The 26,410-nt window shown below is 34.4% G+C and overlaps 1 protein-coding gene and 1 long non-coding RNA gene across 6 annotated transcripts in view; one reads left to right on the top strand and one right to left on the bottom strand.

Moving 5' to 3' along the window:
* The window catches only part of RapGAP1 (Rap GTPase activating protein 1), a 264,659-nt gene that overhangs the window by 152,422 nt on the left and 85,827 nt on the right, over positions 1-26,410 (top strand). For all 5 annotated transcript variants that reach the window (XM_065361098.1, XM_065361097.1, XM_065361099.1 and 2 more), the window contains 2 exons: positions 7,900-7,993; positions 15,849-15,938. In XM_065361098.1, coding sequence (XP_065217170.1) covers positions 7,900-7,993; positions 15,849-15,938 — 184 coding nt within the window. The remainder of the gene's footprint in view (positions 1-7,899; positions 7,994-15,848; positions 15,939-26,410) is intronic.
* On the bottom strand, positions 22,834-25,492 carry LOC135843282 (uncharacterized). Its single transcript, XR_010558294.1, has 3 exons — positions 25,350-25,492; positions 23,139-23,270; positions 22,834-23,016 (listed from the first exon to the last, which is right to left on the bottom strand). It is a non-coding gene; the product is annotated as an uncharacterized LOC135843282 (long non-coding RNA).

Raw genomic sequence — 26,410 nt, 5'->3', positions numbered from 1 at the left:
AATGAGGAAAACCGGTCCAGTTTTCATAAATTTAGAGGAGGGGGCCCAAAAATTGGTCCAAATTTTGGAATTCGGTTCTAAATGCAATTTGGAAGAAAGTGAATTTCCAAAAAAATTTTATGTTGATTTTAGCCTCCTTTCTCCGAAATTTGAGGCCCTTAAAATCAAAATTGGGCCTTCGCTATAGTTTTTGCATCAAGTACTCGTTGAGAACTTTCTATTAAAAAAAAAATTAGCTTCCTAGCTACAATTTCCTAGCTACAATTGGGGCTGAATGAGAGCCTGCTGAACTTTTTCGCTTGTAGCTTTATTATATAGAAATATGTAAACTTATCTCGTTTGGCGCCATAGGTCTTATCGTGATCAGCACACTTCAATTCGTCAAGAAAACCCACCCCCACCCAAATCCTCAACCATCATGACAAATACAATACCTGACCTTTTCTCAAGAAAAGTCGGCAAAAATAATGTCGTCTCATGATGAGAACGAGGAGCCAAAAAAAAAAAAAGATTCGAATCGCAAATCCAATTTTAAGAAGAAAAAAAACTTTCCTCAGTCCCTCAAATAATGATGGTCCTCCTGTATGGACCCCCTCTCCCCGGTGGCAAAAATCCCCAAAAAATAAAGAATTGAAATTTTCAAAAACAATTTGAAAATTTTTCGTTTCTGCTCAGAATTGTTTGAAACACTTTTCTAAAAAAAAAAAACTTCCTCCACCCTCCAAAACATATCGTTCATTTTTTTTTTCAATTTTTTCCATTTTGAGAACAGATTTATGAAAGAAGGTCACAGTAGCTGCGGGCTGGGGGATCAATTATTCTTCATTCTCAGTTGAAGAATTAAAATTTAAAGGGATTTTTTTCACAAAAATCAACAGCTTTGAAAAGAGACGGCGGGTTGAGATGAAAAAACGAAAACAGTATAAATTTAATAGAATGAAGTAACCCTCTGAAAGAAATTTCATTGAAAAATTGAAATCACAGTTTTTCATCAAATTTGAATGTCGACTTGTTGAACAATTTTGAAACTCTGTGTAGCTTTGTAGAATAAATAGGTAAGATTTGTTTCCACAAAATATATCAGATAAGTAGTAACCAAAATATAGTATCGCAATTACCTGATATATCTGCATACGTTGTCACGAACTCCCAGCAAGAAACGATGAGATGACAGAAGCTGCGATGAAAATTCTCGATTTAAAAGATCAGTCAACTAACGACTCCTTCGATCTGAAAAACAACAATTTTTATTAAAAATATGTACCTTTCTGATCAATAATCGATCGAGATTGAAAATCGATTAATCGAACTTCAAAAATTGATTGATAACGACTTTCAATTTCATGTGTTTTATGATCAAACATTCTTGAAATTATCATAAATGTAGGTATCTATTTTGTCTTGTTTCGTTTTTTTTGTTGTTTTTATTGGGTAAAAATTCACCTTGAAATTTGAAAACAATCAATAAATAAAATTTCACCAAATTCATCCAGAAAGTTATGGGTATGCAACCTATTTTCGACTTTCCGAATCGATTGTAAACGGTTTCAAGCAATTTGGAGCAGGTCTAGTCGAGCTTTCAACAAGCTTCGAAAGATGAAATTTTTATTATACCATATACATCCTGAGCTCGAATGAATCATCTGGCATGTTTAAGGTACCCTTTTAAATGATTTTGTTTGTCTTTTTGCTTTCATTTGTTTATTATTATTTTCAGGAAACAAAATTAAACCGTCGATGGTTTTTTTTAATGCTTCCCACGACTATATAAATTAAGAATGTTATTTATTACGATGCGTATCAACGTTCAAATTGATGGATTACCATACATATTGTGGTTTAGTACGCGATATTATGTCATTGCTGAAGCGATCTGCTGACATTTTCAAATTTAAATCTCTCAAAGCCATATTACCATTGACCAGTGCTCGCTGTAATCGGTTTCGCGTTTTGCGACGAGATCACCTGTAGGAAAACTGTCCAAGTTGAGGGCGGAAAATTTTATAAACAGTACATAATTTCTATGTTCAAACAGCGAGGGTGCGATCATAGCGATTCGAACCTATAAGCCCGTTTCAACGACTCATTTACTCGTTCGAGTGTCAAATTAAATAGAAATCTGCTCAAGGGATGTCATACTTTCAAGCAACTGCTCGTTTTAAAAAAAAAAAAAAAATTCAAAAAATACATTCAACTAGGTACGTATTTCTTATATGTATACCTATGAACCAAGTCAAAGTTCCCTCATAAGCTCGTGCAACTTCTTAATCCACCATACATGAGCATGTAATATGTAAATTGAAGTACACTCTGGCGTACTTGAAACTTTATGGGCATAGACAAGACACGCACACGCTTCTTTTCATATTGCCATTCGGCCATTCAGCCATTCGACCAGCAGCAGCACCAGCCTGATGTGAAATGTCGAGGTTGGCTTTACTCGGATGTTGGCCTCTTGGCTGTCAACTGTCATTGTTTACTTACTCGTATACTATTCGAGAACGATTAACACGTTAGGTTAACAGGCAGTTTTTTAATTTCCATGCTAAACACGGCCGTAAGGGGGCGAATTATAATTTATGATTTGATACTCGTCTAGGAACCTATCGGCTTGGCCGCGCCAGTGTGGGCGGCTGGTGCGGCCCTGCGGAAATCACCGCGGATTGCGATATCTTCGAGAGGTTATAAGTACGTACAAATATGAAGGAAAAGATATAAACGTAGAGGAAGAATGCATACGTCTTACTCTGGGCATAGATCATTGTTAACATAAATTTTGGATTTCATTTACGATTGAACGAATCTCCGAAATAAATATTTTTGGGGCAGATCTTTATATCGAGTCCCCCCCCCCCTCCCATGTATAACACGAATGAAACTTCTAAATTCGTAATTGAGACGAATTCGAAATAAAAGTCACCTCAATTTTTGAGTTAATTAATCAGCATAAGCCAACCGGTGCAAACAATTTTGTACCAGACAATAGGGAATCGAAAGAGGATCCCAAAATACCGAAAATCAAAATTCGCTGGAGGTCTCAGAACGCGAACGGTCCAAAAACCATCACTAATCCACTCCGGAGGTTGAAAATATGGCATGAACAAAATTTCAGCTTTCTAGATGAATTTTCTGAAATTTTGATTTTTTTAAATTTTTGGCCTAAATAATTTGAATTTTCAATAATTTGCCCAAAATCGGAAAACGAATCTCAATAGCTGAAATTTTGGCTAGTTGCATATTTTCTCGATTCCTTTAGGCTTTGTGTACAGTTTGGAAATTTTTGAACCGGTTGGGATCGAGAAATTTTCAATGGCTCGAAATAGATTGAAATTTTCATGAAAATTACGTACATTTATGCAGACGAAAAAGGTACGAGTATTTGTACGATGTGATGTGTACTGTACATATGCCTTGAAAAGTGAACATACACCTAGATAGGGTGTTATATAGGTAGAGGTGCCCTTTACCATACTCGGTTACTTGGCGACATTTTTTCCTTTCATTTTTCGCTTCCGTTTGGCTAGAAATGAAGCCGAAATGCGGTTTGAGCTGCCTTTTACCGGCCTGCGTTTCGATGTGATTTGCATATTGTAACCAATATCTACACGACGATGGTCACGCTGACGAACGAGACCCTTTTTCTACAAAGCCATCGGCGCGGCGGCGTAAAGCCTTTTCAGAATTAATTTCGCACCTTTTTGATTCCGAGTAAATTGACTGGATACTTAAACTTATAGTAGTATAACGGATGTAGCAGCGAAGAGCGAACCCGCCATCGAATCTTATACCGTAGATGTTATGGTTCGAGAGTGGCCCATAGTGTACCTAGTTAGCTATTCTTAATCTACCTATACCTTCACGTATACCTGTTCGTTTTAGACACGTAATAATATGTAGAATGTAGATGTTTTCGAGTATCTTTTTTAATAACGACAAGTTATTAGTTTTCGTCAAAAGTCTTATAAAGCTTCATTTTTTCATTTTCGTTTTTTTTTTTTTTTGAAAAGCCTCGCGGTTAAAAATAACTTTGCGAGTCGATATATTACTTATTGCGATATAATATTTTCTACGTTTTTTTTTTTTTTCATCATCGTCGAATTCCTGGCGTATTGAAATCTTCAGATAAAGGTAGATAGGTAATCGATTACGAGTATAAAGAAAATACTCTCTAAGGCTTTTAAAAGTCGTTCTATACGTGTCCGAGTTTATTATACCCATCGTATCTCGTCTAGAAAGTATGAACGGATTTCAAAAAGGAAACAGAGGGAGAGAACAGAAGAAAAATGCTTGATTACTTTTCATTTCTTACTGTACCAAGACCAATACTAATACCAATACCGCAGTACAACCAACAACGATAAATAAAACTTTTTTCTCGGCAGAGTTATAGGTAAGTACCTAAATTTGGGAGGCTGCGCAGCTTACAAATGTGTACTTTGATACGATTGCTTCGGTTTACCAATAAGTTAGATAGTGGATTTTGATCTGGCGAGATTCACTTGGATAGTCAATTTGAGCGTCTGATTTTTAAACTTGGAGATTTTGTAATGATTTTTTATTTTTGCTTCTGACTTGGAAGGTTGGAAACAAAGATTTTATAATGACTTTTATTTTTAATTGGCGGTTTTTTGCTTGTTCAATAGAATTTGTACAAAGTACCTACCTACGTACATATGTATAATTCAGGATGTTCAAAAATGAAACTTATTTTTTTCTCGATACTATAATAGAATAAATATAAATTCAAAAATCCAAATGAATCGATTTTTGAGGTTCGATTTATCGATTTTCGATCAAAATCGATTTTTGATGGAAACCCAATTTTTGAAGTCAAGATTGATTTTTCATTTAAGAACCTGATTAATCATGTATGGAATCGAAAATCGCAAATGAATCGATTTTCGATCATAATCGATTTTTGAAATTAAAATTGATTTTTTGTACAAACGTTATCGATCATATCATATCGAATTAAAAATCGCAAATAAATCGATTTTTGAGTTCGATTTATCGATTTTCGTTCAAAATTGATTTTTGGTAGAACAATCAATTTTTGAGGCCAACATTGATTTTTTATCATGAACATGATCGATCATATGAAACCGAAAATTGCAAATTAATCGATTTGCGGAGTTCCATTATAATCGATTTTCGATCACAATCGATTTTCGAGTCTGAAATTTACCAATTTTTCGTAAGAACATTGTTGATCATCTCGAATCAAAAATCGCACATAAATCGATTTTTGAGGTCGAATTATCGATTTTCGATCAACATCGATTTTTGGCAGAAAAACCAATTTTTGAGTTCAAGAATGATTTTCAATTCCAGAACATGATTAATCATATGGAATCGAAAATCGCAAATGAATCGATTTGCGGGGTTCCGTTATAATCGATTTACGATCGTGATCGATTTTTGGTAGAAAAATTAATTTTTGAGGCCAACATTGATTTGTCATAAACATGATCGATCACATGAAATCGAAAATTGCAATGAATTGATTTTCGATCATTATCGACTTATGAGGCTGAAATCGATTTTTTGTGAGAACATTATCGATTCTTTCGAATCGAAAAACCCAAATAAATCGATTTTTGATCAAGATCGATTTTTAGTAGAACAACCAATTTTTACAAGATGGCATGAAAAACTACCTCCAATCAATGTTTCCAATCAATTCGAAGAATTAAAAGAAGGGAACACGCCTTTCATTTTTTTCAGGTCAATTTGGTAGGTAACTTTTTTTTTTGTTTTAGGCTCAAATATTCACCCTTAAAAATTCACCAATAAGTAGTCGAAAAATGCATTCGGCTGATGATACATCTGTATTATCTTTCGATTTTGCTTTGACCGAATCAAAAAATTTTCCATCATTTGGAACATTTATCTTATCTACCTCCCTCGCGAGTCTTTCTTTAGTATAATCAGATACAGAAACATAAATTATTCCTTAAACGCGAAATTTCGCTAAGCTATCAGCGTCGGATTTTCGGGACGAATACAGTAGTCCTCGGGCTAAAAAAAAGAGAGAGAGAAAAAAACTACAAATTCCCCAAAGCACGCCCGCAATAAACTAAATTAAAAGAAAACACAAAACTGTTCGATATTTTCCTAGAATATCGCATCACCGTGGGAATGAAAATGATACGAGGTAGAACTAAGCGAAGAACGATTGAAGAGAAAAAAAAGGTTCCTCGAAGCTAAAATGCTACCTTGTAGTAGCCGCAGGGCATACGATTTGAGTGAAAAAAAAGCAAGAATAAGAAAATACGTACGTTCGATGATAATAATACTGTAGCATTGACTGCAACAGGTTGTTTTAAAAGCTATTTATTAAAATATAAGTAAAAAATATGTAATACGTGAGTCTGCGGTGTGTATTACACAGATCACGATTCTCAGGTAGCCTGCCTAAATGTGTAGCAGGTATGGTACACACAATGTGTATAGAGTATGCCTACACGATCTTGTAGGTTGGTCTAGAAGAAGGAAGGAATACTTAATTTGTCCATCCTTCAAGGTCGACCATTCGAAACGAGATACTCTCGTTTTCGCAATTCGGAGATTTTTTCGTCGAAACTCGTCTCTCTATAACTTTGGCACATCTGTCATCATCATGTCACCTGCTGATGATTCCATTACGTATTAAGATACCTTCATCGACAGTGACTCTTTAGATCTCATATTGCAGGATCTATCAACCTTTTTCATACCCGCATACCCAACCAAATGTAAGTACCTTGTATGTACAAAATTAAATCAACTCGTAACCGAAATTCAATCCGAATCAACATCTCAGCATCACAGATCAGAGAGCTAGAGCTATACAGGCACTGCAGGCTATTCGATGTCATGTCATGTGCACGTATCAATGAAACGTTCTTTCTGGTCTAAAAATGAGAATATTATACGTTCACTTACGTGATACTGTAGACGATTTTTTTTTCAACATGTACCAACGAAGGTGAAAAATATCTCGTACAAAAGCGTTCGTATGAAAAATATTATTTACAAGAATGCGGAGAATTTTAAGAATGCCGGACGCATGTCTATGTCTTGGTCAATGCATTTCTCTATACGGGTAACAGTATAGCCGAAGCCGAAGCATCACGCACAATGGAAATCGTATCACAGAACATAGAAACCATCACCAGCATCGTCTTCGTCATAATTATTATTGTAGAACGATGTTACACGCAACAATGTTGTCGCGGCATCATCATCCTCTCAATCAGCCGAAAAATCGATTATCACGCGAACAAAATCCATATACCCTACACGTAGGCTTACTTATATACCCTATTTTACGAGTACTTCCACTTACAGCAGAGTTCTTCTTTCTTACTGTTCGTGGGAATGATAGTTCGGTCTTTTTACGTCTCTCGTCGATTCGAGTATACTATAAACAAATCACTTAACAATATGATAGGGTTCAAAAATTCGAAAACGCGATCAAAGAGCAATCACGATCGGAAATCGATCACATAATCGAATCTCTAAAATTGATTCGTTGCAATTTTAGATTCCACGAGCCAACAATGGGCTGTAAAGGTTCCCTTTTTCGGGAAACATGAATGTAATTTTTTGAACACACTGTTGATACGGGTGCAGGCAGAGATGAACATCTAGTTGCACGTGACTCGGAGCCGAGAAGACTTTCGGGACACCCTGTGTTGTAATTACGTTCGAGAGTCCAGATAAAATGTACATTATTACTAATATTGTTAAAATTTGAATAACGTACCCATTATACCCAGTACCTCTCTAGACCTATACCTATGAGTCGGTTCATCTCGTCTCACCCCTTCTATGCAAACATCATTTACATTAGATATCTGATAACAATGAATCAACAGGATACTAATGTACGTCAATGTACGTTTTTTTGTTTTTCAGAAGACAGAAAAATGAAGGCCAATTGTATTGTCAAACGCAAAATTACGGAAGTCCAGATTCTTTGGTTTTACATAGCGGACACGAACGATTAAAGGTATGTTGTATTTGATAAGGAGCGGCGCAGAGCAGGGTACAGTTTGATTAATTAACAATATAATAATAGAAATAAATCACAACTAATTGATTGATTCTTTAATATATGAATCAATTCGTTCGCGAATGATTCATAAAATATTGAGTAAAAGAACCGATTCGTTCACTAACGAGTCACTTATGCGAATCGATTCGTTCGCGAATGATTCATAAAAAAAATTCAATTCGTTCGCGAATGATTAACTAAAAATTCAGTGAATGAATCACTTATACGGATCGATTTGTTCTCGAATGATTCAGTAATTATTGATCAACTCGTTCGCGAATGATTCATCAACAATTGAGTAAAATAATCGATTCGTTCACAAACGAGTCACTTATACGAATCGATTCGCTCGCGAATGATTGACAAAAAATAATTCAATTCGTTCGTGAATGATTCACTTATACAAATCAATTCGTTCGCGAATGATTCACAAAAAAAATTTAATTTGTTCGTGAATGATTCACTAATAATTCAGTTAATGAATCGGTTCGTTCGTGAATGATTCACTTATACGAATCGATTCGTTCGCAAATGAGTCACGTATACAAATCAATTCGTTCGCGAATGATTCATAAAAAATTGAGTGAAAGAACCGATTCGTTCACTAACGAGTCACTTATACGAATCGATTCGTTCACAAACGAGACACTTATACGAATTGATTCGCTCGCAAATGATTGACAAAAAATAATTCGATTCGTTCGCGAATGATTCACAAAAAAAATTCAATTTGTTCGTGAATGATTCACTAAAAATTCAGTAAATGAATCGATTCGTTCGCGAATGATTCACAAAAAATAATTCAATTCGTTCGTGAATGATCACTTATACGAATCGATTCGTTCGCGAATGATTCACCAAAAAAAATTCAATTCGTTCGCGAATGATTCACCAAAAAAAATTCAATTCGTTCGCGAATGATTCACCAAAAAAATTCAATTCGTTCGTGAATGATTACCTAAAAATTCAGTAAATGAATCGATTCATTCACGAATGAATCACTTATACGGGTCGATTCGTTCGCGAATGATTCATCAAAAATTGAGTAAAAGAATCGATTCGTTCACGAATGAATCACTTATACGGGTCGATTCGTTCGCGAATGATTCATCAAAAATTGAGTAAAAGAATCGATTCGTTCACAAACGAGTCACTTATACGAATCGATTCGCTCGCGAATGATTCACAAAAAAAATTTAATTTGTTCGTGAATGATTCACTAATAATTCAGTAAATGAATCGATTCGTTCGCGAATGATTCACAAAAAAATTAAATTCGTTCGTGAATGATTCACTTATACGAATCGATTCGTTCGCAAATGAGTCACGTATACGAATCAATTCGTTCGCGAATGATTCACCAAAAAAATTCAATTCGTTCGTGAATGATAAACTAAAAATTCAGTAAATGAATCAATTCATTCAAGAATGAATCACTTATACGGGTCGATTCATTCGCGAATGATTCATCTAAAATTGAGCAAAAGAATCGATTCGTTCACGAATGAATCACTTATACGGGTCGATTCGTTCGCGAATGATTCATCAAAAATTGAGTAAAAGAATCGATTCGCTCGCGAATGACTAACAAAAAATAATTCAATTCGTTCGTGAATGATTCACAAAAAAGATTCAATTTGTTCGTGAATGATTCACTAAAAATTCAGTAAATAAATCGATTCGTTCGCGAATGATTCACAAAAAATAATTCAATTCGTTCGTGAATGATTCACTTATACGAATCAATTCGTTCGCGAATGATGCATCAAAAATTCAGTAAAAGAATCGATTCGTTCACGAACGAGTCACGTATATGAATCGATTCGTTCGCGAACGAGTCACGTATATGAATCGATTCGTTCGCGAATGATTCACCAAAAAATCAATCAATTTATTTATTTATTCGCCAATCGTTCATAAATGACTCGATTCGACTGTAAACAGCCCAGCTCTCACCAGGTGAGATTGACCACTCAATTCGGAGACCCTTAATTGAATTGTAAATTTAAGTATTTGGAACCGTAAAAATGTCAACTTTGTGTTCTTTTTTTAGGCCCTGGAAATTCAAAATATGGTAAAAATTGATATTTCGGAATGGGAAATTTACCCTCAATGTAGGAGAAAAAAACATTGAGCTACCTGTATTACACACTGAATTTTATATCATCCCAAAAAAATCTCAATTCAAGTATAGGCACACCCGGAATTGAATGAATACTCGGTCACCTATAGCTAGTTAGCTACTTACCTAACCCACTCCTTCATTCAAAGATACGAGTAAAAAAAAATGGAATTAAAACGAAGGGTACAATAATACCCAACACCCGAACCCTACTCTCCAGTCTCCACCGGTTAATTAAAATATCTCGATCACAGCTGGTTCCCGTTCATCGCCTCTGCGTGTCATTGTATGGTTTACACTTCTACAGACACACACAAGCGTATTATTATACATGTTATAACATTTTATAGGTAACACAAATACGCGTAGCGATATTGTGATTGTATTAATAATACATAGGTTACCGCAGTTTTGACGTTTGAAACCGACTAATCTCCTTCTCGTACTATACGACGATTGTTGTGAAAAGAAAAATCTGGTTCATGAAATTGTAGGTACATTTATACGAAAATGTAACGGAGGCGTCGTCGTCGCGGGGAGGAAAGATTACCAATACACACAATCGCAATGTAGGGTAAATCTGTCAATTTGACCGTACCCTAGACCTACACCCTGCAGCCTTCAACGGTGGGTATATTATAGGTCGACCGAAACGATGACAAATTTCATTTTGATCTGGCATGGCGCGCCCCCTTATGTGTGATGCAAATCACGACCGCTAATCCGAGTAATAATCTCTCTGTATTCGCGCATTTGTCTGCATTTTTGGATAAAGTGATGAGACCGAACCGCAAAGAGCGAGGTGTAATCGCATTTTTAGAACAAAACACCTAAGGGTGTCTATACTACCTTTGTATCTAACCACCTAATTCCCTATTGTCCAATGTCATGTCTGCTGACATTCGGTTTATTATTTTTACTACGACGTACATGTCCTCTTGCGGTTTGGTTCGGAGTTTTTTTTACCTACACGTACTCGTACTATTTATTTTGGTTGTGAGATTCGTAATTGATTTTGTTGGGATATAGAGCAGCTCGCAAACGACCGTTGATACTATTCGGTAAAGGGATCTCAAAAATTATGACGTGTATGTACCTACCTCTATTTTACGAGTAAAAACCACGAGTCTCCCGATCCACAGCTGCTGCTTTCAAGTGAGTAGTGGGTAGTGGGTACCCACAGCGAAAGCTCGAAAGTTTATCAAGGACTTTCGGCAGAAAAAACCAACATTTCTGATTCTAAATGGTGGCAAAGTGTAGCATTTTCCAAGCAAAATTCGAATATTCAGGTCTGCTGAACCTCAAGAAGGGGTCAAAATGTGAAAATTTTGCATTATAAGGGTATTTAATCGAGTTGAAAAACATTTTGAAACGGTATTGAAGAGCAATCAAGAGCAGTAATGATTTTCAAAATGAGAAATTTCTCAAAATTTGAGGGTTTGTACCAAATTTTTTCAAAAAAAAAAAATCCACTTGAGTAACCAAAAAGGTTCAAAAAAGTATTCGCAACATAAGCTAAAAAGATATGTAGGTATAAATTACTTACGCGAGCTAAAAATTTTTAATATAGAAAAAAATCAAAAAAAAGCCAGAACATTTTATTAAAAAATGTAAAAAGAGACTTTTTGGAAACTTTGACCATAACAGTGAGAATTTTTAGCAAAAGAGTGAGACCTTGAAACGATTTTCAAAAAAAATGACTTTTTGCAAAAAAAAAAGATTTTCTTGGCAATTTTTGGCATTTTTATAAAAAAAAGCGAGGTTTTTTACCAATCAAGTACTTTTTTGCAATTTTTAATGAAAACGTGAATCCTTTTTGCAACTTTTTTGTAAAATAACCAAAAACGATTTTTTTTTTTTTGGAAAACGTTGACAAAAAGTGAGGCTTTGACAATAAGCATAAAAAGCAAGCCTTTTTGGAAATTCGTTGGCAATTTTGGACTTACAATGGACAAGTGAGAATTTATGGTGTTTTCCGGAAAAAAATGGCAGAATTTTAAATATTTCAGCAAAGGAGAGTTTTTTTTTGGGGGGGGGGGGCAACTTTTGGTATGAAATCGAGACTTCAAAGCAATTTTGGGAAATGAATTGAAAATTTTTAGAATTTGTTGCGAAAAAACAAAAAACTCGACAATTTTTGACATTTTTTGAAAAAAATCAAAATTTTTCTTGGCGAATTGCTATTTTGCAATTTTTGTTGAAAAGTGAGACTTTTTTGCAACTTTTTTAAAAATATGACTTTTTTTTAAAAAAAAGTTGGAAAAAATTGAGACTTTGACAATTTTAGCATGAAAACAAGGTTTTTCTTTGGTAATTTTTGACAACAAAGCGAGAGGCTATTGGGCAATTTTTGAAAAAAAAATGATAAATTTGAAATGTTTGCGATCAATCGACAACTTTTAGCAATTCTTGGCCTGAAACAACACTTTTGTGGCAATTTCTGAGCACAGCTTAGACTTATCGCTAATTTTGGCAGAAAATTTTCAAACTAAGGGAAATTGAAAGTGGATTGGTAGGTCGGCACCAAAAAACTACATCACTGAGTTGAATTTTTGGATCTGGAGTTGATTTTTTGAAGTATGGCAAATTTCTGAAAATTCACACCGAAGAAAAAAATAACGAAAAATAATCAAATTTGATCAAATTCAAGCAAGAAAATGAAATCTGGTTCTCTGATTATAAATCAGTTTGATCTCAAAATTGGAATCATGTCCCCAGAGCACCATAGTGATGGGGAGGGGCGGGGGCAAAATTTTGAAAAATGAAACAAGAATAATGCACAGGTTTTCAAAAGCACTGACTCTGATACTTTTATGATCAAGAATCAAAATTGAGCCCTTGAAGTATCAAAGTGGAGGAGGGGCCCAAAATTTTGAAAAATGGCACATGAATATCAAATATAGATTTTCGAATGCGCTTGATTTCGATTCTCAGGTCAGTTAATCCCAAAATCAAAATTAAGCCCCTAAGGTCTCAGAATAATACAACGATAGTGAAAAGAAGATGAGCTCGGGGCCCAAAATTTTGATAAATGAAGCAGAGATCTGGTAGTACAGTTTTTCCAAGGTCGAAATTTAACCTCAAAATTAAAACTCAGCCCCAAGAGCATCACAGAGGAGGGGGAAAGAGGAGAGGGTGGCCTAAATTTTGAAAAATGGAATAAGTAAGGATATCAAATCTAGTAGTTTATTTAATTAGGGAGCAAAAGTGATTTTCGACGGCGGTTTTCGGCGAATTTTAAGGTTTATTGCTCGAGAGATAAGCGATGGAAATAATTAAAAATCGTCAAAAATCATTTTTGCTCCCTAATTGAACGAAATATTTTTTTTTCTTGAGAGCGAAAAATGTAAGTAGATATTTACTCGTATCTACTTCTAAACGATCTGTAAGCGGGAGTACAGTTTGGTCTCGAAATCGAAATTAGGGCTGCAGAGCCTTAAGAGTGAAGATAGGACTGGGGCCAAAATTTTCAAAAATTGAATATGGATATCGATACAAGTTTTCGAAGGTGCTAATTTTGATTTTAAAATCATTTCGATCCCAAAATCAAAATAGAGTTTCCGGAGTCTCAGAGTGGAAGGGGAAGGGAGAAAGTGTAAACCATGGGACCCAAAATTTTCGAAAAATGGAATAATATGGTACTTAATCGAATTACAGGTTTTTGAAGGCACTGATTCGGGTTCTATAAGAACAGTTTAGCTCCCCCCCCCCACCCAGGTGGTACATCAATTGTAAGTTGCACAATTGAATTTCACAGAAGAGCTCAAAAACGAAATAGGGGTAAAATTTTGTATTTTTTCCCCCTTATTAATCAATAATATAACTTCTTGGCCAGGTCTGAAGCTAAATTGATGCCGAATGATGAGACTGGTAGTTTTCAAAAGAAAGGCACTTACGCTAACTATTCAGGCCAGTCTCAGTTTCCATTTAGTATGGTATAAATTTCGCCAGAGGAGTCTCTAAGGCTACAAAAATCTGTAGTCTTTATTGCATTCACCAATTAGTTGAATTTTTGTGCATTTTTGACCCTCTGACATTTCGAACAATTCTCAAAAATACACACATCACGTTCCGGTACATTTTCATTCTTTTTGTTTCCACTTAAAAAAGTCCATCAATATACATGTTTTTGTTCTAGGTACCTACTTTCGAACCATAAACACACAAGTAAAAGTTTCCATTCCCACCCCACCTTACGAAGTCTGCTAATGCTTATTACGAATAAAATGCATTCGAATCGGTATCTCATATAGGCACACATACGAGTACTTATGTACTATTCGTGTACCTACACAAACACAATATGTAATGTATGTACTCGTAGCATAAGTATAAGCAAACGATTAACAAGCTGGTAAAGTGTGATCGTTTAATCTATAGCTGTGATCATTTTAACGCGTCGGTCGCGTCTTCTTCGAATACCAAGTAGTAGTAGGTAGGTAGGTCTAGGTACTCGTACATAGGTAGATATGGGTAAAGTACTTAGGTATCTGGTATATAGTAGTCTATAGGTCCACTATCGAGTACGTATCGCGTTATTACAAATATATATACGTAGTACTATGCTAGTTTTACACCATTCGTACATACGAGGTACACGAACATGGTTTTTACTAGTACTACTCGTATATACGAGATACAAGCTGTACTCGCGATGAAATTTATATGTTTATTCCACGGCGTACATTTGATTGAAACGCCAGATAAGGCGCAGACATTCGAACAAAACCCCATACTACTCGTACGAGTATAAGTATAAGATAGAACATCGTAGATACTCGTACTCGTACAGTATGCAGAAAGAGAGCGAGAAAATCGCGGAATACCTACCAATAACTAGTTTGCGAGATTTTCAAATTCACACCTTACGCTAACCATACGACGACGCGGACGAGCCTACAGCTGGGCAAATGCCTATATTCTCTAAGCTCGTATTTGTGTTATGGCGCTTGATGCTCTTCATGCCTATCCTTATATGTACATAAGTACACTATGCAGCATCACTTTGTCGAACGCAGACATTGAACAATCGAATCGTTTCATTTCGTGAGTATGTACATACATTATTCGTGGAAATCGAGTGAAATTTTTCGTGTTCGGTTTAGTCGCGATAACTTGCACGCAGATTTTCAGTGCCCCCCCCCCCCGATCCAGTGGCTGAACACGACACAAGTTCACGTAAAAAAAAAAACATCTAAAATGCAACTGTTAGACCTCATTAATCAGATCTTATTTTCCCTTCTTCCTGCTTTCCTTACATTAGTTTTTTGGCTTTCCTCGAGTCAGCGCTCTGTGTCAACTTCTCACTTGAGGTCTGGGTCACTAAGTCAGATCGACAGAAAAATACATTACCCGACTCAAAAATTCGATCTATCGTTTCCAGATTCGTCAAATCCCCCTCCCCCTTCCCCCATCACTCACATTTTATTCAAATTCAGCCAACTAGACAAACGAAATTATTGTTTTGTTTACTTTTACGATATTGAAATTGAGATTTGACGACTAAAAAAAACGTGTCTGAAGAAGGAGGCATCGCAGTTTACTCCTTCGCGTATAGCATCATTGCCAAAAGGCACCTAGCACTTCCTTTAAAAATGTATCGATAATTGAATTAGATTCATTGTAACCACTGTTTTATTCTTATTTTACGTGTGTGTATTTCGGCTAATTTATGATATATCGTTACAGGGTACCACGCCGGATTTATTCGAATTACTGGAGAGAGTACAATGCAGTCGACTGGACGATCAGCGTTGCGTGTTGCCTGCTTATTTCAAGGTAAGAGCGATGTATTGCAGTTGCACTAATGCAAAGTTTATCATCAGTCTGTATCGGGGTCTGTATAATTTGCAGAATATTCTTCTAAGGTGTCTAAGAAACACAATAACTTGCCAAAGCAGCGTAAAAGCAGGATTTTTGGCAGTACATAATATATTATATTTTTTGAAATGTTTCAATATGGAAAAAAAGTGGATCTAAAATTCAAGCCAGATTTTTTTTTGAGTCAAAATTTTCACATTTTTAAAAAAGAACTAGACTTATTTTCTTTTGAAAATGGAATAAAGCAAGGCTTTAATGGCAAAAAAGTAAAATTTTTTGCAATTAGGACAGAAAAGTAGAACTTAACTCGGAATTTTAATAAACAAAACACAAGACTTTTTTTTGGAAATTTGCAAATAGGTAAGAAATAGGACCTTCTTGGGAAATTCTGGCAATGGGTAGCAAAACTTTTGACGGTTTTGAATGAAAAAACAAACAAAAAAAGAAAAAAAACAGGACTCTTAAGACTTCTTGACAATTTTTCCAAAAAAACATCATTTACCTACACAAAATTCTCACCAAAAACCGAACCTTTTTCAATCATTTTTCCAAAAAACAAAACTTTATGGAAATTTCGACGAAGAGAGTTTTTGAAAATTTCTGAGTGAGGCACAAAAACATGACATTTTCTGGGATTTTTGACAACAGAAGTAGGGACTGTTTTGACATTTCTGATAAAAAAATGGATTTTTTTACGACCTTTTTTCCAAACAACAAAAATTTTTGACAATTTTAAAACAGGACTACATTATCACACGACTGGCCAAATAACTTTTAGGACAATTTTGGCAAAAAATTAGGATTTTTGTTGACCTATAAAAAAAAAAAAAAAACTAACAGGACATTTTTGGACAATTTTTCCAATAAGACTTTTTGGTGATTTTGTCGAAGACGAAATAAATTGTTGGAAATTTTTAAACAAAAACAAGACATTTTTATGGGACTTTTTTCGGCAATTCTTCAAAACACAAAATATTTTGGCATCATTTTTTACAAAAAAAAGTGACCTCCACCCCCTCCCCCCAAATCTGGACCATTTGTGAAATGTTGGAGAAAATTACCAAAGATAAAAACTCACAACATGTTGGCAAAAAGAGGGCATTTTTGAAAATTTTGATAGCACAATAACAGGACCATTTTAAAAATATTTTTGATCAAAAATAAAGACACTATTATGACATTTCTGACCAAAAACGAGATTTTTTACCTTTTGAACAATTTTGACGATAAATTGAAGTTTCTGGACAATTTTGGACCTCAGACAATTTTCATCGAAAAGAGGACTTTTTTTTTGACAATTCTTTCAAAACACAAAATATTTTGGCATCATTTTTTGCAAAAAAAGAAAAAAATGAATAGGTTATTTCGACATCCCCCACCACTCCCTCCACAAATCTGGACCATTTGTGAAATGTTGGAAAGAATTATCAAAGATCAAAACTCGCAACATGTTGGCAAAAAAGAGGAAATTTTTGAAAATTTTATAATCACAATAACAGGACCATTTTGAAAATATTTTTGACCAAAAAAGACACTAATATATATTATGACATTTCTGACCAAAAACGAGATTTTTCACCTTTTGAACAATTTTGGCGATAAATTGAAGTTTCTGGACAATTTTGGTCAGCAACAAGACCTCAGACAATTTTCATCGAAAAGAGGACTTTTTTTGACAATTCTTCCAAAAACAAAATTTTGGCTATTTTGGCAAAAAAAGAGGGTATTTTGGGAAATTTTGGTTCAAAATTTGACAGAAAAGCGGGATCATTTTGACACTCCTCCCTCTCGCCGCAAACAGACCATTTAAATAATTCTTGAAAGAAATCACCGAAGGAAAACGTTCTGACAATTTTGGCAAAAGTTCTGATCCTGACTATTTCACAATCTTGGCAAGTAACGTGACTTCTTGGAAATTTTGACGGAAAAAGGGGGAATTTTTGAAAATTTTAGTAGCACAAAAACGGGACTTTATTTTTTTAGAATTTTCAAAAAAGAAAAAATATCGACTTTTTGGACATGAAAAAATGGTACCTTTTTCAACACTTCTTAAAAGACAAAATTTTTTGGCATGTTTGACCAGAAAAAAAAATCAGGATCATATTTTGTGAAATGTTGGAAAGAATTATCGAAGATGTTCTAACAATTTTGACAAAAGTTACGACCAATTGACAATTTTGCGAAAAAAACCTATGAGACCTTTGAGCAATTTTGGCAAAAAAAAGAGGGAATTTTTGACAATTAGCTATACTTCTTTTGGCATTTTTGACAAAAAACAGGATTATTTCGACACTTCTAATAAAAAAACAAGACTTTTCAGACAATTTTGGCAAAAAATTAAGATTTTTTGAGAAAATTCTCCAACAAACAAAATTTTTGAATTTTGGAAAGAAAGAGGGTATTTTGGGCACTTTTACATTTTTGACCGGAGAACAGGACTTTTCAGATAATTAAGACAAAAAAACAATATTTTACCTTTCTTAGCAATTTTTCAAAAAACAAAATTTTTGGAATTTTTCGACGACAAAAATATAGGGTCATTTTGACATAATTACAACCCCTAAACAGAATTATTCGTTTTCAATTCTGGGAAGAATTACCAAATACGTTCTGACAATTTTAGCAAGGAATCAAACTTCTTGACAATTTCGGCGAAAAATATGACTTTTTTGGGAAATTTTGGAAAAATTTGAGAGGTTTTTGGAATTTTTCACAATAGTTGAGACTTTTTGACAATTTCTGTAAAAATTAGGGAAAAAACAGCACATTTTTTCAGCAATTATGGCAACAAATAGGATTTTTTGGAAGGTATGTTTTTAAAAAAAAAAAGTATTTCCTTCAAAAAACAGAACTTTATAGCTATCTATCAGGCATGATTGACTCCTAATTTCCTTTCATCTGTATCATGTTTATATACACGAAACCAACTTTATTTTCCAATTAAAATTCTACAAAAATAAACATATAAAAAAATGCAAATAAACGATCTCAGCTACGTATAGTGTGCAATTTACACGCTCGATACACGTACAAACAAATTACCTGCTTAATTGAAATCCGCGAATGTTTCCAATCGACTAATTCGTTCGATTAACGCACCACGGCACACAGCTTCAGCCACCTCACCGACCCCGACCCTATCATCCCTATCTTATGTGCCAGGCTGTCAGTACTACATCAGACGAGTTGAAGTTACGTGGGTCTGGGACCAGGTAGTGGGTGGCGGGTACATATTTCGATTTTAAAACGTCCTATTATACGGTACACGTTGCTCCGCACCATCGCCCCCATCATCGTCCCATTCCCATCGTTAACGCTTGACCGATTTTCACTTCGTGTAGGGTTGGTAGTATTGGTAAAGGAGATTTGTAGACAACAACGTAGGTCTATCTACATTAGATAACCGATACGAGATCATCGTCGTCGTTTTATACGGTCGTCATCAAAGATGAGAAAAGCTCCGGTACAGTTTGTCGACGAGTAGGCAGCAGCAGGTATCTCGTAGGTACTTTTATTTGTTTTCCAAGTTTATCGTCAATCGTCAAAGCAAAGTCGCTGCCTTTTTCCATACAGGAGCGTTCGTCGTTTGTACGAGTAGGTACTTTGTACACAACCAACCTACGCATGGTTAATGAACGTTAACTTGTGACTAATGACCCGGCGTACAAAATACAGGTTCGAATTGAGAAAAATACCTAATGAAAAAAACAGAGTACCTAAATCTAATTTATGCGCATTTGCTTTCAGTGAAATGAATTTTCCTCCGCAACATGCAACTTCACTATCGGAAAGGTTGTGGCATTTTTTAAAAGTAAGGCGATGCATTCCAACCCCATACGAGAGAAGCACACACTCCACATTATAATTTTTCTACGGTTTTTGCCAAATTAGAGGAGGGAGGGGGGTCGAGAGTTCGACGTTCAAACTTTTAGAGTTGAAAATGAAAAAGAGAAGGAAACAAAACACGATAAATGAGTGCCCAATCTCTATTTAAGAACATCTCCTGGCGGCAATTAGAATCGAATAATATTCTATTTCGTTCTTTTATTCGCTTCTTATTTTCTCAAGATTACACGCATCTTTCAGTCACTCTGGTGTTGCAAACAACCCTCGTCGACGATTTTGTTTATTTTTTAAATAAACTCGATTCGTACAGATTCGGCGACAAGTGCCAGTTAATAATAGAATTTCACACTGTTTCTTATACGTCATTCGAGTGTTGGGAAAATCTATCTAATTGTAACGTATTTTTCCATTAGGGTACGTTTGGAAAAAAATATATTTCCTGCGCGAAATTTGTTACTTCTTCGTTCTTCGAAAGACGTAATCTTTCGTGCAAATATTGCGTAGCAATAAAATTCGTACGAGTTTAAATTATTATCTTCGATTTTCCTTTTTTCTGGGGGAAAAAAAAAGTTAGGATACAAAAGATAATCAAATTCATCGAGAACGATGAGGCGTAGTTTTCTGCCATTTAATTTTTAATTTACTTATTATTGGTTCGACTAAGAACGATAATCGCGAATTAATTTCAAAAAAAAAAAAAAAAAAATGAAATTACATCGTTCTCAACGTTAAACTTTAATCATTTAAGACGAAAAATTTCCACAAGTCTCAATATCAAGCCTACAACAACTTGCCTCAAGAATCAAAACCCGATAAAAACTTGTAAGTAAAGACAATTTTGTACAACTGATTTGGCGAAACGATTACGTATAAAATCAAACCCCCTAAAAAAAAAACGAAAAGAAAGAGAACGACTGAGCTAGGTGAATAGAGTGAATGTACACGGCGAAAGAGAGAAATAATTTCAACTCGATTACAAAAATCTAATTCCACGAGAGAAACTTTTTCTTCCTTTACGAGTTTAAAGTTTAATTTAAAATTGGCCAAGGTTTACCTACAAACCTTCCTACCCACCAACCTACAAAATACTTTGCAAAAACTTTCAGATGAGTCGGAAAAGAAGCTGCGCTTTTGCGGATGCAGCCGCAGAATGAGAAAAAAACTACGCCTAATTTGGACAATACTCGCTTAATAGCGTATAACGTTTAATCCATCCGGCCAAGTTTTTTTTTATTCGGCTTATCTACTAAACATTAATGCCCCTAGTGGTTCATTATCAGCGTCAACAGGACACAGCTGACAGGGTTTTGAGAGCAATTTTTTCTGTACACCTTTCAATTCGAATTTCCAGATCGAGTTATCGAGATGAATCGTCTTCCTTTAGTACACAATTTGCTGTAAATTATCAATAGAAAAGGAGAAGGGCATAGCTGATGAAACACAATAATGATAAAAATTTTTTATATAAATTAAATTATAAAATAAAAACCAAAGCATCGATATTTTTAGATTTCTATCAAAATTCTCTAAAATAATTGTTTAAAAATTCCAATTTTTCCAACCTAATACCTACGATTACTTCTTGGATTGTTTTCTCATTCGTTTGCTTTTAAAAGAAAAATCATAATGAAATTTTGCGAAAAAAATTACTGTATAACTTGATTTTCGCAACAGTTGTACGTTCGAGGCTCGATAAATAATGGTACTTTATTTATTCCGTATGCGAAACGTTGAAAATTCTCAGGAGAATCGTCCGATATTACATCAAATTGACTCCAGATGAATTAAAATTCGCCAACTTCGTACAAGTTCATTTTCCACGATAAAATAACCGAACAAAAATTCAAAAGCAAGAAAAGTCACGCAATTTTGATCTTTTTGTTCCTTCATCGAGTGATTTCGCATAAGTGACGTTATCTAGCAGGATTCTGACACTTTCACGTCACAGATCTAAATTTCATTGGAGATGATGAGCAACATTCGGCATACTACTCTTTCATCGATGGATTCTCGAATAACCTCTTAAGGCAGAGTATAGGCAAAGCAAACGTCACGCTTGCCCTATTGTTTGCCTACTTGCAAGTTTCTATCCATTTAAAATAGAAACGACGGAAGTGATTTTATTTAAAATTTCATTAGAAAAAAAAATTGAAAAACGCTATAATTGATTCTTCAACCCTCTTCGAGACAGGTAGGGTGAGGTCAGTTTTTTTTTCAGCGATTGCAATTTCTCGTTAAAATATCCAATTTTGGAGTTTGATAACTCAGAACTGCATGGACTTGGAGAATAAAAACAGTTTATTGCTGTGTTTTAAAACGTTTCAAGAAATTTTGGCGATTAACGAGAGCGTTGGAAGGGCATAATCAAAGCTAATTTGCATTCAGTGCTCTGAAAACCTTAATAATACGAATGTTTCACTTTTTCAGAAATTTTGAGGGCCGATGATGGGGCGCTGGAAGAGTCAAATCAAAAAATTCAAGTCAACATTCGTATTCAGCTCTCTCAAAAATGTAATCAAACCATATTTCACACGATTTTTTCAATTTTCTAAGGAAATTTGAGTGACCAAGGGGGACGTTAATAAGGGTATAATCAAAAAAATGAGTTGATATTCGCATTCAGCGCCCTTGAAAACGTACCTAGGAAATGATAATATGACACTCGATAATTGACATTTTTTTACATTTTGGCCAAAATTTCGACGCTGTCTCCACCCCCTCCACCCCTCCCCATAGTTTATTGAATCCCATCGTTGAAAGTTCGTAGTCGTAAAATTCAATTGTGCTTCTTAAATGGTTTTTAAAAATTTTTAAATTATAGCTTAAAATTTTTTTTTGAAAGCTCAATTTCACAAATTTTCAAAAATTGAGCTCATTTTGATCTGGACACGAATTCAGCTGTAGCAAATCGATAGTACGACGACGTTTGTTTTTATAAGCAAAATTTAAAAAATACAATGATACTGCATGAGACTTTGTTAGATTACCTATGAAAGTTGAACACAGATTAATTAAAAAATTGAATTTATTATTAATATTTACATTTTACATGGAACAAAATTTCTATTGAAGGTTTGGGTTTAGTTTTCCAATCTGTTTTTTCTATTTTTATTTGTTGATAAGTGATGACTGATAACGTAACGGAATATTTTCAACGGTTTCTAGCAAGCTCCATTGTGCACAAAAACATCTGCAAAAAAAAATTATATTTTGTTATAATAATTTTTAAAAAAAATCTAATTAGGTACAAATATTTTTTGGACGAGAAAATCAAAATCCAATATATTGACCACAATTGAAAAAAAAACTCACATCGTCCACCCCGTCTGTTTTCAGCCTCCATTGCAGCCTTGCTGTTAAAGTTTTGAGGACCACCAGAACGGAGATCCTTCGCGCAAATTGTACATTCTACGAAATTGATGGCGACACAGAGAGCCACTAGAGCTACATAGAATTTGTGCAAATAAAAGGCAAATTAATAGGGTAATTTTTTCATCGCCTAATTAACCGTCGATCAATCTTTTAATGCATAATAAGAGAACGTATTTTTTATATAAATTTGAAATTTTCAGCCAAGGTACATTTGTCAAGTGTACTTTATGAAAATACGTAAATGGGTCATTCCACGTCAATTCGACAAAGAAGTGGTGGGGGGTTCGGCGATTTTTCTGAATTTTTTTCTGTGGAAAGATCTTCCGAAGAGATGACCAATTTCAGCAGTGGATTGTTCGATAACCGTGATACCTACCAAAATGAAGCTTTTTCCCATAGTTAGGGGGTTTGAAAGGCTTTTTGGAGATATCATAAAAATCAGTGTTGCCACTTTTTTTCGTACAAAAAATTAGCTAAAAAAGTTTCAAAACGTAGTTTTCATATCGTTCCGACTTTCAAAAATGCTGAAAAAAATATATTACGGAGAACTTTTCATGCTGAACGACATATTAAAAAATTGAGATTAGGTACCATGTCGCAAAGTCGATTTAAAAAAATTTAACGTTTGCGAAGAAATGCGATTTTTTGATTTAAAACATGAAAAAAAGTTTTGATTGGTGAAGTTGACCGTTTTGACCGCTATTTTTACGTATCTGCTGAAAAAGTTGAAAAAACCCTTTCACTCAATGAAATGAACTCATCACAAAAAAATTAAAATTCGAAAAGATTCAAAAAATGAACCAATTTTTATTTTTTTGTTGCGAGTGTAATTTTTATCAACTTTTTCATGAAATACGTCAGAAAGAGGTCAATATAAGACAACTGAATAAATTTAAGTTTTTTTTGATAATTGGAATTGAAAATTGAATTTTTTCGAATTTTGATTTTTTGTGAGGAGTTTATTTCGTCGAATGAAGGAGGTTTTTCAACTTTTTCAACAGATACGTAAGAATAGGGGTCAAATGGGTCAACTTCACCTATCAAAACTTTTTTTCATTTTTTAAATGAAAAAATCGCATTTTTTCGCAAACTTCGAATTTTTTTTAAATCGACTTTGCAACATCGTGCGATCCCAATTTTTTAATAATGTTGTTCAACATGAAAAGCTGTTGTCCATAATATATTTTTTTCAGAATTTTTGAGAGTCGGAACGATGTGAAAACTACGTTTTGAAACTTTTTTAGCTAATTTTTTGTACGAAAAAAGTGGCAACACTGATTTTTATTACATCACCACAAAGTCTTTCAAAACCCCTAACTATGGGGAAAAGTTTCATTCCGGTAGGTATCACGGTTATCGAATAATCCACTGTTGAAATGGATGATATTTTAGGATCACTGAAAACTTTGACACCCCCTGGCTGTCTTCAAAAATGGGCTAGAGGGCTGCGATTTGCGCCATTGGTCGTCCCTTCAGAAGGTTTTTCCACAGGAAAAATTTCAAAAAATCGTCGAACCCCCTACCACTTCTTGGTCGAATTGACGTGGAATGGCCCAAATGCATTTTCAGTTGTGAAAATAAAATTCTCAAAACTATCGCATTGAATCAGATTATGAATGTAAGAAAATCATATCGAAAAATTCGCGAAAGAGTAACGATCAATGAACTGATAATTAAGTATATGAACTTCAATTTTGTTCGAAATCAAAACCAACAAAACGAAAAATTTGAAGAAAAAAAAATCGTATACTAAGACTGGTTTGACAACCAGTGAAATTGTTTTATGGCGGAATTATTCCAACCAGTGAATTCCAAAATGTAATTTACCGCGAAATTGAAACAAGTTGTTTATTTTTTTAGCACGAAAATTTTGGCTGACAGGACGTTTTGTTTTATAAATTCTCAACAAACGAAGTAGGTCTACCAAAATCATCAACAAAAATTTACCGAATTAGTATTTAAATATTTTTTTATTTTTCATTACTTAGGTAGGTACCTAGGAAAAAAAATCGATTTCTGTTGTTGAATGTTGAGTAAAAATTTCCCGAAATAAGCAATCGGTACTTAGGTAGGTATACACTCAACAGAGTTACAAAGTTTATAAGTGGCGTTAGTTCTACAATTAGATTAAATTGACGAATAAAAACTTACCGAAATAAACAGCAACAATAGCCTTCATGATTTCAAAATACGTTTAATTTGAAATTAGCAAAAATAATCACAACCGAACAGGTTCAAGTACACTAACAACTGATCGTACTAATCTTGGGTAGTCACCTATTATATAGTATTTTAAGGATGTCACCGTACTCGTATGTACTTGCAAAATTCAATCACCAACGTCATAAGGCTGGTTTGTTTTACATAAATTCATAATTTCGATTTTGATTCTCAGAATGTTGCATCAATATAACAAGGTTATCTATCGATTTATTTCTCGTTTGCCTATAATAATTTCTATAAAATCCTTCGTCGCTGTTTTGCAATTATTTAAATAATATAAAAGTGGTATTCCCGTTTATTTTTTTTATCTATTACAGATGTTTCGCGACTTTATACTCGTAAAAGTAGTATTTCCGTATTTTTGCCTTTCTTTTTATGAAACTCGTCAGATACGTAGCTGCAAATAGAATATGTAAAATAGAGGTTAATATGTACCTAAGTATAACGATAATTCTTAATATAGACACGAAAACCAGGTATGTGCACAGTTTATGTGATTTCTGAAGGGTACGTCCAAAATTTTTCAAAATTGAGGTACTGGTATTTTTTGGGTTTGCCTTGATTAGCGAGAACCACAAGAAGATGTGTTTTTCATTTTGAAAAGACGTTTCCCGAGCTAAAGAAAAAAAGATTTGCGAAGAAACCAATCGCTGTATCCACCTTGGATTTGAACAAAACCACGACTTTCAGAGAGAGCACCGTCTGAAACCCAGTCCAGATTATTTTCTTGATTTTTTGCTAATATCTGAAAATTCGAAATTGATTATTTTCAATGAATTGTTTTTTTTTTCAAATGTATTCGTTCGGTAAAAATCATGAAAATTGGTTCTAACAAGGGAACCTCTTGAGGTGTCACACTCCGATTTGAACGGGACCGCGATTTTTGGAAACAGCAAAGTCTAAAACTTCCAAAACCAAATTTTCAGCTGCCCAAGTTCATTTTTCGATTTTTGGCGAATATTTGAAAATTCAAAATTGACTGTTTTTGG

The sequence above is a fragment of the Planococcus citri genome, chromosome 4 (genome assembly GCF_950023065.1).
Source record: "Planococcus citri chromosome 4, ihPlaCitr1.1, whole genome shotgun sequence".
NCBI classification, from domain to species: Eukaryota; Metazoa; Arthropoda; class Insecta; order Hemiptera; family Pseudococcidae; genus Planococcus; species Planococcus citri.
This window is presented reverse-complemented; position numbering and strand designations above follow the sequence as displayed.